General features: G+C 44.1%; 1 protein-coding gene across 2 annotated transcripts in view; it reads left to right on the forward strand.

Moving 5' to 3' along the window:
• Fez1 (fasciculation and elongation protein zeta 1) overlaps positions 1 to 13,662 on the forward strand; it is a 47,840-nt gene that overhangs the window by 25,767 nt on the left and 8,411 nt on the right. For both annotated transcript variants that reach the window (XM_031343962.1, XM_031343961.1), the window contains exons 4-8: positions 1,660 to 1,746; positions 5,507 to 5,675; positions 9,571 to 9,842; positions 10,716 to 10,796; positions 12,569 to 12,644. In XM_031343962.1, the coding sequence (XP_031199822.1) occupies positions 1,660 to 1,746; positions 5,507 to 5,675; positions 9,571 to 9,842; positions 10,716 to 10,796; positions 12,569 to 12,644 (685 nt within the window). The remainder of the gene's footprint in view (positions 1 to 1,659; positions 1,747 to 5,506; positions 5,676 to 9,570; positions 9,843 to 10,715; positions 10,797 to 12,568; positions 12,645 to 13,662) is intronic.

Raw genomic sequence — 13,662 nt, forward strand, 5'->3', positions numbered from 1 at the left:
TCCTCCTCCTCATTATTATTATTGCTATTATTATTATTATTATTATTATTATTATTATTATTATTATTATTTCCTGGTTTTAGGCAGAGATAGAAGGGGATGTGCATGGTTTTGAGGCACCTGCCAAAAGAAGTTTTGAGGCCACATTACAGGATAGCTGGAATCTCAACCGAGTGTCTCCTGTTAGAATAGGAAGAACTGTGCCTAAAGGGACAGAGCTATCAGCACATTAGCTCTTAGAGACCAAGAAAAAGTGGATTGTGCATGGGAGGTGGTTCTCTGGAGGAATTTCCTGGATCCTTCTTGCCAGCCCCTGTGTGGCTTTTCAATTGGATTTCTGGAAGGAACTTTTTAAGTGCTTAGGCAATTGAATGTGTTCAGGATATACACATAAACTCTAGGCCATTAACAATTTGCAATATATCCAGAATTGTTACAAATATCTTGTTGGACGTCTTCTACAGTCTCAATGGTTATGAACTTCTAGACTCTTGGTTAGGATTATAGAATTTAAGGGGCACAGGACAAATGAGCTGAACAGAGTTCCCCTTCAGAGCTTTTCTTGGGCTTTAGTTTGCCCTCCTTTTTTCTTTCCTTTCCTTCCCTTTCTCTCCCCTTCCTTCCTCCTTCCTCCCCCCTCCATCCTTCCCTTCTTTTTCCTTTCCTTTCTTTTCTTGATGAGGTCTCACTAGCCTTGGACCTGCCACTACTCTCCTGCTTCTGCTTCCAGAGAGCTGGGATTACAGGCAATCACCATCTGCATCTGGCCTTTTCTGTTGTTGTTTTGTTTTGAAATGGTAGATCTTGTAGCTCAGGCTAGGGTTAAAGTTGCTAGGTAAGGATAGTAGGAGTGTGATCTTAAATTCCTAATCACCCTGGAACTACTTCCTAAATGCTGCAATCACAGGTTTGCATCACCATCCCTGGTTCAGTTTGTCCTTCAGTCCATGTGACATATCCTGTGTCGATTCCTTGCATTCTGCATCTTCAATGAAACCACAATTGGATTCCAATGATTGAATGACATTTTATCACATTCTCTTATTTTTTAAAAGAAATTTTAAAAATGTATTTGTTTTTATTTTATATGCTTTGGTGTTTTGCCCAAACGTATGTCTGTGAAGACACATGTCAGACCATGTAGTCACAGACAGTTGTAAGCTGACATGTGAGTGCTGGGAATTGAACCCAGGTCCTCTGGAAGAACAGCAAGTGCTCTTACCTGCTGAGCTATCTCTTCAGAATCCATTATCATAAGGTAAAAGCTGTGACTACTTCAGCCTACTCCTTAAAGTGCCCCCTATGATAAAATCTGTATACCCCTTCTCCCTGCTCAATGGATACAACTTAAGGAATTGTATCTGCTACATGAGCTAGCCATTTTACTGTGAGAAGGTTTCTGCATCATCCTGCCTGTGAGTTGAAGAACACTCCTGATCCCCTTGAGTCAGAATGGTGCTGCCCATTCCTACCCTATTGTTTTCTTCTGGTCATGCCAGCAATGCCTTCTGTGCCATGGGGGCAGATCTGGAACAGGGTAAAACTAGGACTCCTCTCCACGTTCCTTCTTTAGACAGTGGGAGGCTAAGATGGCCCTGCAGTCAGTGTCATCTGATCTAGGCCTGCTGATGGGTACAATGTCACCTCCCCCTTCTGCAGACCCACGAGAAGGAAGAAGAAGAATTCAATGAGAAGAGTGAAAATGACTCTGGCATCAATGAGGAGCCTCTCCTCACAGCTGACCAGGTATGAGTGACACCCCTCCCAGGGTCCGGGAACCTTTTACTCTTCTTGAAGTGCCTTGTTGATGAGTTCAGTATCTTTGATAAGAGATTTAATTTCTCTTTATGCCTCAGTTTATCTGCTTACAGTAGATGTGGACTTAATGCCTAATACGCGGTTGGTTGTAGCAGTTGGTGGTGATAGCCAGAGCCATGTTTAGAGTTTCCTGACGTCACTTCCTGTGAAGCCTGTGTAGATTGATTTCTTTTTTAATTTAAGTAAAAAATGTTTTATTTTTCAAGATGGTTTCTCTGGCTGCCACAACTACCCTTGAACTTGCTCTGTAGACCAGGCTGGCTCCAAACTCAGAGATTCCCCCTTGCTTCTGCCTTCCAAGTGCTGGGGTTAAAGGCGTGTGATACTGCTCGGCTCTTTATAGATTTTCTTGTACTTGGAGCTTGGACACTTAAAGTATGTGTATGTGGTGATCTTAAGTACTCCTTTTTGTTGTTGTTGTTTAAGAAGCAGTGATAGACAGGTGTCTGTGTGCTGGATGTTTTATCACATTTTATAGAACCCTGAAAATTTTTAGCCTTCTAAAAGGAGTCTCAAAGACACTTTTGTCTTTGTGAGGAAAAAAAAAATGATGCCATGCTTCACCTTGGAGACTGATTCATTATGTTGTAGCCATAGTGATTTCTCACTTAGGCAGAAGTGTTGAGTCTCCTTAGTCACTTCTCAGTCAACAAATATCTGTTAGTGTTTATTGGAGCTGACCACCACACAAGCTTTCATGAGCTCTTCTGAAAAGGCTCTACTGGAAACCAGCAGAGCCAGAACGTGCGTTTTAGTAGACGTGCTTCTTTGTGCTAAAGTAGGATCCAGTTCTTTCTTTTAATTCCTTTTCTTTTCTTGTTTTTCTGTGGGGAGCCGTGAATCTTGAGAGGCATTCGCCATGGCAAGATGGTGCCTACTTCCGCTGTTAACTCCTAGTGGACAACTGTTTGCGCATGTGCGTAGAGAAATGTTGGCGCATGTGCGTAGAGTGAAAAGACGCCATGTCACGGCCCATTCTGGGGCTTTACGTAGGGTAATGAGCGAACAGCCAATCATGAGCAGACACGTCACGCTGTGGGCAGATACGCGCACTGTGGTGTATATAAGCAGTGCGGATTTTGGGCTCGACCCTTTTTTCCCTATGGATGGAGACAAATAAACAGTTGCTGCAGAAGGAACCTAGTGTCCGCGTGTCTTCTTCCCGGCGAGAAGACCGCGCGGGCTACATTTTTCTTTTCTTCTTTTTTTAAAGGTTTATTTATTGTTATATGTGAGTACACTGTAGCCGTCTTCAGACACACCAGAAGAGGGCATCAGATCTCATTACAGATGGTTGTGAGCCACCATGTGGTTGCTGGGATTTGAACTCAGGACCTCTAGAAGAGCAGTCAGTGCTCTTAATTACTAAGCCATATCTCCAGCCCTTCCTTGTCTTTTTTAAAGTAGGATTTAATATAGGTAAAGAAGAGGAGATTGAAGGAAATCATGTCAAGAACAGGTGTCTTGCCAGGTATTGGTGGCGCATGCCTTTAATCCCAGTATTTGGGAGGCAGAGGCAGGTGGATTTCTGGGTTCGAGGCCAGCCTGGTCCACAGAGTGAGTTCCAGGACAGCCAAGGCTACACAGAGAAACCCTGTCTCAAAACAAACAAGCAAACAAAACAAAACAAAAAACCAATGGGGCTAAGAGAATTTTGGTTTTCATTTGTTCGTTTTGTTTTGCTTTGGCTGGCCTGAAACTTGTTATATAGACCAGGCTGTCTTTAAACTCAACATACCCAGCAAGGCAAAAGTCTTTTTAAAAGTAAATTTATTTTTACTTTATGTCTATATGTGAGGGTCTCTATACTTGTTGATGTGTGGTTCCTGGAGAGGCTAGAAGAGGGTGTTAGATCCCCTGGGAGTAGAGTAACAAATGGTTGTGAGCTACCAGGTGGGAACTGGACCTAAGTCCTCTGGAAGAACAACAAGTGCTCTAAACTATGGAGCCACCCCTACCGTCACCTCTACCATCTCATGGCTTGTAGTTTTGATTTCGACTTGAAGGGAGGGATTGTACCTCAATGGTAGGTTCTCATTAGTCACTTTTTTTCATCAATGTGATTAAATACTTAACAAAAGCCAACTTCGGGGAGGAAGGTTTTCTTACAATCCTACTTAAAGGTACAGTCTACCATGGCAGTGTAGTCATGGCAGCAGGAAACTGAGGTAGCTGGTCACGTGGCACGCACAGTCAGGAAGCAGAAAGATGAGTGCAGGTACTCAGCTTCACTTTCTCCTTTCTCTTTTCTTTTCTTTTTCTTTTTTCTTTTTTAAAGATTTATTTCATTTATACAAGTACCCTGTAGCTGTCTTCAGACACACCAGAAGAGTGCATCAGATCCCATTATAGGTGGTTGTGAGCCACCATGTGGTTGCTGGGAATTGAACTCAGGACCTCTGGAAGAGCAGTCAATGCTCTTTACTGGCTGAGCCATCTCTCCAGCCCTTTTATTTTATTTTCAAGACCACGTCTTACACTAGAGCCCTGGTTGGCCTGGAATTCATCTTTTAGAACAAGTTAGCCTTGAATTCTACCTCTGCCTTCCAAGGGTAGGGAATGGTGCTGTCCATAGTTAAGGTGGGTCTTACCACCTTAATTAACCTAATTGCCTCACAGAAGAGCTCAGAAATTTGTCTCCCAGATGACTTTAGAGGCTATTAAATTGACTATCAATATTAACCATCACGGGCACAATGAAAACTGTTCTCAGCTGTAAAACCATAAAGGACAGCTGTGTTACTTGGTCACGTTTTATAAAATGCCCTTTGAAGACTAGGCATGTCGTAAATTTTCAGTTTGATTTGAGCAAGTTTGTGTATAAAAAAGTTTGTACTCTTCTCTCAAAAGAATAAGTAAGCCCCGTTCCTTTCAGTCCAGCCCAGCAGGAAGAAACCTATCTCCAAATCGCAGTCTTCAGGTTTCCCTCACAGCACTGTGAAGAGGCTGAGACAGCTAAACATGCTGTGGTCACCAGACTCATCATGACCCACTTCCTCGTGAGAGCTTGGCTTCCTCTCCTTGTGTGCAAACAGCTAATGCCCACAGTAGTTCTTCCATTCTTTTGGTAGCATCTCCCTTGACCCTCAGCTTGCAGGGAGCTGAGTCCCACTAACCATCCAGTTCAGAGCTGGGGTTCTCACCTACTCTTTGCTCTCTAGACACTGGCTGCTCTTTTATCATCTTCTGAGCTTTACTTTCACTTTTTCCTGGGAAGCTTCAGCTCTTGTCCAGGCAAATTTGGAGAAACATCTGTTTTCCTTCCTATTTGGGGTTGCTTTTGGAATGTGTGCGTTCCTCTCCCTCCTCTCCTCCCTGTCTGCTACAAGAAGTGTGAAAATTAATGAACTGAGTTTTGTGTTATAGTTGGGCAGATAAAATATTTTTCCCACTTAGAAACAAAATGCTTAGCAAACCGAAGTAAATGTTTACTTCTAGGCAGCCCTGCTTCACTTCCTGAAAGAGTAGCTGATTTCCAATAATGCGTTCATCTAAATGGAGCACTTGGAAGAGGTTTACGTGAAAGTGCTTTACATTAAAGACAGAATATATGCAAGCCTTTGAGTGGGTCTATTTTTATTATTATCCAATATTTATGAAGACAGAGAACAAACTAGGTATGCCTCTGACTATTCGAATGAACGGGAACACCCCTCCAGGAGAGACAGAGTTTGTGCTTTATCTGTAGGTGATTGAGGAGATCGAAGAAATGATGCAGAACTCCCCAGACCCTGAGGAGGAAGAGGAGGTGCTGGAAGAGGAGGATGGAGGAGATATCTCATCCCAGGCAGATTCAGTCCTGCTACAAGAGATGCAGGCCCTGACACAGACCTTCAACAACAACTGGTCCTATGAAGGTGAGGGCCCTGGGCCAGGTTCACTGAGAACCAAGTATTAGGTCCCTTAGTATTAGGTACTCAATTGCTTTGTTTGTTTTGTTTTGTTTTGTTTGTTTTGTTTTTTGACAGGGTCTCACTATGAAGCCCTGCCTGGTCTAAAACTCACTATGTACACCAGGTTGTCTTTGACCTCACACCTGAGATTATAAAAGATTGTGCCACCCTGATTGTGCCCTGCCCAGAGACTGTTTACATACTACTATCAGAACTTGATCTCTGCCCTACCACAGAGGTTTGCCAATCCAAGAGAAAGGCAGCATTTTCCTGATTTGGTATCTGAAGAAAAGTCAGCATTTTTGCAGGGAAAATAAAAGGTAGAATAAAATTTAAGTGCTAAATAAGAGTAAAGGACTGAACCACTGCCCAAATGCAATCAATGGTGCTACCATAAAACCAACGAGGAGATAACACACACACACACATCCGTACATGGTAGGATAGGGGCTATTGTTCTGTGGCAGAGCATTCATGATAACCTAGAATCCTAGGTACAAGCTGCAGTATCCTCTGTATGTGTGTGAGAGAGGGAGAGAGTAAGAGCTAGCAGTCTTAGTGTTCTCTATGTACCACTCTCAAGCCAACTTCACACCATGCCCCGCAGACCGAGCTAACATCTGGAGGTTAAGTGACTTATCCAAGCCCACAGTTGGAGAAATAAAATTATAAACAAAATCTCTTTGCCATTCAGAAAATCCTTTCCACAAAAAATTTGGATGCAGAGCAATTTTATTACTGAGTAATCGTTAAATGAGAACAGGCTATACATCCCAGTTAAGTCTCGGGACAGCAAAGACTGAAGGAAATTGTACTCTTGTTATAACTAAGTGGATAGGATCCACTACCTTAAGCAGGTTTTGCAATTTGGAGTCAGGTGGCTGAGTTAGGCCCCTGTGCTTCCAGAACAGTGGGAGATTAGGTCTTATCTCCTTTTGATTATTTTTCGAAGCAGTGGCTCTCAGATCCTTGAAGAAACCCTTCTTAAACTGTGGAGAGGGGAAGGAGGGAGCTTATTTAGCTATTAAAAATTTAATATATATTTGAAAAGGACAGACAGAGAAACTCTAAAAGAAAAGGGATATGGAGAAGAGGAAAATTATCTCTCTCTCTGTGTCTCTCTGCCTTTGTCTCTGTTTCTCTGTGTGTGTGTATGTGTGTGTGTGTGAGTGTGTGTACGCATGTCTGTGTGTGTGTATGTGCGTGTGTGTGTGCGCGTGTCTGTGTGTGTATGTGTGTGTGTGTGCGTATGTGTGTGAATGTGTGCATGTATGTGTGTGTGAGCGTGTCTGTGTGTGTGAATGTGTGTGTATGTGTGTGTGAGTGTGTGTGAATGTGTGTGTGTCTGTGTGTGTGTGCGCGTGTCTGTGTGTGTGTGCGCGTGTCTGTGTGTATGTATGTGTGTGTGTGTTCGCGTGTCTGTGTGTGTGTATGTGCGTGTGTGTGCGCACGTGTCTGTATGTGTATGTGTGTGTGTGCGTATGTGTGTGTGTGAATGTGTGCATGTATGTGTGTGTGAGTGTGTCTGTGTGTGTGAGTGTGTCTGTGTGTGTGAATGTGTGAGTGTGTGTGTGCGTGTGTGCGTGTGATGTTTAGGGCTGGGAATTAAGCACAGAACCTCATGCTACCATGCACTCTATCATGCTTGTTAACACTAACACTCTAACACTGAGCTATACTCTCAGCCCTCTTCCTTTTACTTTCAGTGTGGAGAGTGGAGATTTCATTTTCAATTTACACTTTTCCTATACATTATTAGGGGCGGTCCAGATAGCACTTGAAACCAGGGAAATTAACTCCAGAGTCCAGTCTTTGAATGTCTGTCTCACATTACCTCTCTAACACAGATTTATAGTAATGACTATACAAAGGCTGGGCTGGATGAGGCGTGAAATGAAAATGTAATAAAAACTCAGCAGGTGTCTAAAGGATGTTCGTGCATGCTGAGCTGCAGGAGGAAGCCTGCTTTTGCAGGGATGTTACTATGAAGTAGGATGGGGAGTGGGGCTGAACAAGAAGGTGCGTTTGTCGTGGTAACTCAGTCCAAATTTCACGTGGAAGTGGCAAAAACAGAGACCGTCAAGCACCGCATCCTGAAAGCAAGACTGCCTGGCCCTAAGGAGATGAGGCTGTGCCACCATAGGAAGCCAATGAGATGATGGAGTGGGTGGGGCTGCCTAGCTGTATTCACCACCCGCCCAGTCAGGCCATTCTGAGGCACACAAAGGGCCCAAACATAGAAGCACTAAGCAAAGCAAAGTGAAATGGCAAAAACCAGAAAGAGAATGGCAGCTTCAAAGGGCAAAACAAAACAGGAAGTGCCAACTGAGTCATCAGATACCCAGGCTAAGCAGAAACAAGGAGAGGGAAGAACTGAGGAGAAATAAAGGTGCTCCTTAAACCTATTCTATGTACTTATTAGCATGCTTAATTGGCATGTGGCAAATTTATGTGTTTATGGAATACAGTGTCATTTGAAACATTTCAATACATTGTATACAGTGTAATAAATATATCCAGGTGACTGGCTTCTTTGTCATCTAATACAGTCATTTCTTTCTAGTGGGTCTCTCTCTCTCTCTCTCTCTCTCTCTCTGGGTTACACCCAGGGCTACTTTCATGCTAAGCAAATGTTCTGCCACTGACTGCATTCTCAGACATGTGTCAGGAAGATTTACAATCCTTTCTCCTCACTAGATGTGATAGCACTACGTACCCACCAGCATCTAGGAGGTGGAGGCAGGAGGAAAGAGAGCTAGAGGCTATCCTTGGCTACATATTGAGACCTTGTCTCAGAAAACAAAATAGCAAGGGTTGGAAAGATGGCTCAGCATTTAAGAGTACTGGCTGATCTTGCAAAGGACCCAATTTCAATTCCCAGCACCCACACGGCTACTTATGGTTACTACTTGTAACTCCAGTTCCTGGGGATCTGATGCCCTCTTCTGGCCTCTATGGGTACCATTTCCATACAAGTACAAGGTACACAGGCATACATGTAGGTAAAACACACATACATGTTTTAAAAAAACATTCTCTATTGCTTCCTTCCTTCCTCCCTCCCTCCCTTCCTTCTTTTGTAGGCAGTACTTATTATGTAGATCTGGCTGTCCTGAAACTCTCTAATATAAACCATGCTATCTTTGAACTCACAGAGCTTGACTTGCCTCTGCCACCCAAGTGCTAGCATTAAAGGCATGTGCTCCTATGCTTGGCTCTCCTATCCTATCTGAAATACTCAATTTATTGATGACAATCTAAATCTATTATACATCATGCAGCCTTAAAAGACAAAATGTTAAAGGTATCCATGTCTGTAATTTCTGGTTCCCTTTCTATGTCTTGGGAAGTAACCTCTTGGTTGACAAGGCTTCATTTTTCACCACTTTTCCCAGTCTTACCTGGGACTCCCACAGTGTGGAGTGTAGACTGAGGCATAGGACCATACACCCTCATGCCATGTTCATTTTGGGTTGAGCTCTGTCTCCATAACTTCCTGATAGAAGACACTACCTCCTGTATGTATCAGTATTTTACCCTCACTAACCTCTTCTATGTGAGTATTACAAAGACAGGGGACAGATAGACAAAACAGAACAAGATATCAAAACCAGGCATGTACCTTCTTTCATTGAACACAGAGTTCTTGTGCTTCCTTTTGGACACATCTTTCCCCTCTGCTTTCTAAGTTGGGTCTTCTTTTCTGTATGTGATATAATGCTGTTTTCCTCCTGGCCTTTCTCCTAATTGTGACAGTCTTTCAGAGACTAGGAAGGGGCCCTCTCTAAGAATGGTTTCATCTCTAGCAGATTTGTTTCTGTCTGTAAGCATCACTTATGAAATCCATCTTCCTCTTTAGGGCTGAGACACATGTCGGGGTCTGAGCTGACAGAGCTGCTGGACCAGGTGGAGGGTGCCATCCGTGACTTCTCAGAGGAGCTGGTCCACCAGCTGGCCCGCAGAGACGAGCTGGAGTTTGAGAAGGAAGTGAAGAACTCCTTCATCACGGTGCTCATTGAGGTTCAGAACAAGCAGAAGGAGCAGCGGGAACTGATGAAGAAGAGGCGGAAAGAGAAGGGGTTAAGCCTGCAGAGCAGCCGGATAGAGAAGGGAAACCAGATGCCTCTCAAGGTACGAGAACAACCAGAAGTCTAGGCACTGCCAGCTTTAAGCCCTAACCATCACATGTCCTCATACTTACCCTGCAGTGGACCCCTAAACAGTTACTGAGTAATAACTGTGGGCAGAACCCTGTGACAGGCAGTGGGGTCAGGAAGGGAGGGAATACCACCATTCTCCTGACTTCCCAGAAGGCCTCTGGTCTAAGGGGAGGACACAATGAGTAAACACTAAAAAGTAATTAGATATGACCTGTGTTCTCCACAAAAAAAATAGGCCAGAGTCAGTATGTGTACCATAGGCATGGGTTATTGTCTGGTCTGGTCTCTTTGGGGCAGGTGTAGGGTATTGCTGGACTATTTGAATGGCTAGAAATGACCAGATGGCTCACTGGTTCTTGATAGGGTAAGGTCTATAGTATTACCTAACTAGCTTTTTCAATGCACCTTTGCCTAGCTCTATCACAGACCTATTGAATTAGTCCCGGGCCATGTGTGTCTTGAAGAAAAGTTTTCCTGCACCAGGCCATTTCTAGAAGCCTACACTTCCCAAAAGCTGTATGCTCTATTTCCCACCAAGATCTGTGCTTCATAGTTCCCCAGAATTGTGCTGCCCTGTCTTATTTTTCTGTTCACATGATGCAGGATAAAATGAGGAAGTCTGGGGATGACAAAAGGGTCTTATAACCTTGAGGGACTTACCCAAATGAGTCTCTAAGACTGCTTAAATTTTGGCTTCTTGCTTAAATTTTGGCTTCTCTGCATTTGCTAATTATCGAGGGCAGTGTGACAGCTGACAAACGTTTGAGCAAGGACATAGAAGTCCCTGGGGTGGTGACATTGGGCCAGGAAGCCTTTGCCTGTCTTGAGTGTATTTCTTTTTTAGCGCTTCAGCATGGAAGGCATCTCCAACATCCTGCAGAGTGGCATCCGCCAGACCTTTGGCTCCTCAGGCGCTGACAGACAGGTATGTGCAGCCAGTTAGCTCCTTTATCCTTCTAGACAGCTAGCAGCTCATTTTCTCACCAGAGATGAGGGTGATGGAGACTCACCAGAGTTATTCCAAAATTTGGGCCAGCATGAAGTTTCCTAACATTTTCTTTCATTTATAAGGAAGACAGAGCCGGGCAGTGGTGGCACATGCCTTTAATCCCAGCACTTGGAAAGCAGAGACAGGTGGATTTCTGAGTTCAAGGCCAGCCTGGTCTACAGAGTGAGTTCCAGGACAGCCAGGGCTACACAGAGAAACCCTGTCTCAAAACAAAAACAAAAAAGAACAAAAACAAAAACAAAAACAAAAACAAAAACAAAAGGCAAACAAAAAAACAAAGATAGAGGACAAAGGTAATGTCTTTCAAAGGTCTTTGGATGGCCAGCTGAGCCTGTGCCACCAATATTGCCTCTTCAACCTCCAGATCTGACTGTAAGTCTAAGATAGACTGTGACACTCTCTTGCTTCCATTTTGACAGTAAATTTTGAAGCAAGTAGTCAGCTTTGAAGTACTACAATGAAATAGCCGAGGCAATTAACTTTAGAAAGAACAAAGTTTTACTTATTTATTTTTATTGGGTGTCCTCACCTGTTTGACATTTGGTATGGTGACATCATGTGGGTGTGTTTGTAGTAACAAGCAGTCCCATGTCAAACTTGACAGAGAGAAGAGACAGAGACAGAATGGGGCGGGGCACATAAGAGGTCAAGAGAGAATATTCAATATCCTTTAAGGACACCATAAGGATCTCCCCTGGGTCCTGCTCTTCAAGTACCATGACCCTGAGGAACAAGGCTTTGTATATGGACCTTTGGAAGACACTTTATATTTAAACTACAGCATCTGTGTGGCTTACACTTTTGGTTATTAAGGCAGAGTTTGATGACTGCCTCTTACATGCTGTGATCTGTTGCTATGTCCTCAAGGTGCAGAAGTGAGAGGGCCTCCCCTTATGGTGTACAAAATCTAATAGACTTGGCAGTGTGTGTACTGTATGTCTGTGTGTGTATAGTGTGTGCACTGACAACTTTGAAAATGTGGAATAAGTGATCAAGAAGTATATATGCTGTTTTAATGATCAAGGCTGAATCCTAAGGCTTAAAACTGTATGACCATAGTCTAGGATGACTAGGAACTTCTAACCAGCCCTCCATGTTCCTGGGAGAACTGAGGCCCAGAATCATAGGGCATCCGTCTGGGACTTCACTGCTGCTGACAAGGCCCCAAGTACAAATCCAGGCCTTTTGACCTTCTGTTTATCACCTAGGGCTCCCTAGGCTGACAAGATCTCTATGGCCTACTGGTATTTAATGCCTACTGGCTGGGTACCTCAGGGCTTGCTTTGTTGTAGGAAGGAGCAAATTTGACAATCAAGATCTCAGGTAGATATGTCATTTTGACAAGAGAGAAATAATTTCTTCCCAAATGGCAAGAATAAAACTGTACATACTGCCCCAGCTGTCATCCAGGAGGAGCAACACTCCTAGGATTCTGAGAACCAAAAAGACTTTAGCATATTAAGAATGTAGGTGTTGGGGTAGTGGAAGTTTTCCCCCATTGATACAGGAAAGCTTATTTTCAAGATATACACAAAGAGGTGGAAGAAGGTTCTAAAGTAACAGTGTTCTACTGATGGTGAGTGTTACCCAGAATATGAGGAAAAGCTTGGCCCAGGTTCAGATTGCCCACTGTGCCTTGACCCGAGGGACCATGACTCACGTTCTGCATGCCCTGTTTGTCTTGGCAGTATCTGAACACAGTCATCCCTTATGAGAAGAAATCCTCTCCTCCCTCCGTGGAAGACTTGCAGATGCTGACAAACAGTGAGTTCCTCCTCCTCCTCCTCCTCTTCCTCCTCTTCCTCTTCCTCCTCCTCCTCCTCCTCCTCCTCCTCCTCTTCCTCCTCCTCCTCCTCCTCTCCCTCCTCCTCCTCCTCCTCCTCTTCCTCCTCCTCCTCCTCAGTTCCAGGCCTAAGATGTCCTCCCTCCTTGCCTGTGCGTATCTTGTCCTCAGTTCCCAGGTTTCTTTAGGATGACTTTGCGTGGGGCAAACATTTCTGCATGTTGTATCCTCTTCATTGAGCCATAATTCAAATACTCTGCTGCGGCACCCAGGTTTTTTAAGGGTGGGAAAGCACTAGAAGGATCAGGCAGAGTTTTCCCTTTTCACGATAACTCCTTGGACTTTGCCTTCTCTACCTGGACTGTCTACACCTGGGTCCCTTGGAGCAGAAAGCTCTGTTTTGTGGGCTCTGCTGTACTGTGAAACAAGGCTTTTTGGGTGGAGAGAGGCCCCCTGGAAAGGATAGAGTCTAGTTTTCCTTCCAGGAAGTGGCTGCCTCTTCACTTTAGCTGCTTTGTTCTGTTATTAATAAATATTCTGAGCTGAGGGGAGAAGCTGCTTTTCATAGGCAGAATCCATCTATCCATGGATGTATGAAACAATGCAATCTCCAAAACACCAGCTTCACATAGCAGTATCCGTCCACTCGCCTCTCTTAGGAGGAGACAAATCCTAGACTGAGACTTGGTGATATGCTCAGTGGATCAGATAGAAATCCCATTTTCCAGACATGTAGGCTTGCTGCTGAATGACAGCTCACAAGGCTGCTCAGCACGCTGTGGCTGCCCTTGAGGGGATGGACTAGTGCAGGGCTATTGGTGAGGTTAGAGGAAGGGAGAGGGGCTTCTGCTCATACTAGGAGGACAAATATCCCCCTACCACACCCCATCTCCAAGTTAAGAGTGAACAAAAGCAGAGTGTGCAGCAAACAGGTCTTGCCAACATCCATATACCCAATGTCCTTGAGAATCAGGCATTTTAACTTCAAAGTCCATAAGT

This window comes from Mastomys coucha, unplaced genomic scaffold, assembly GCF_008632895.1.
Source record: "Mastomys coucha isolate ucsf_1 unplaced genomic scaffold, UCSF_Mcou_1 pScaffold23, whole genome shotgun sequence".
Lineage (NCBI taxonomy): Eukaryota > Metazoa > Chordata > Mammalia > Rodentia > Muridae > Mastomys > Mastomys coucha.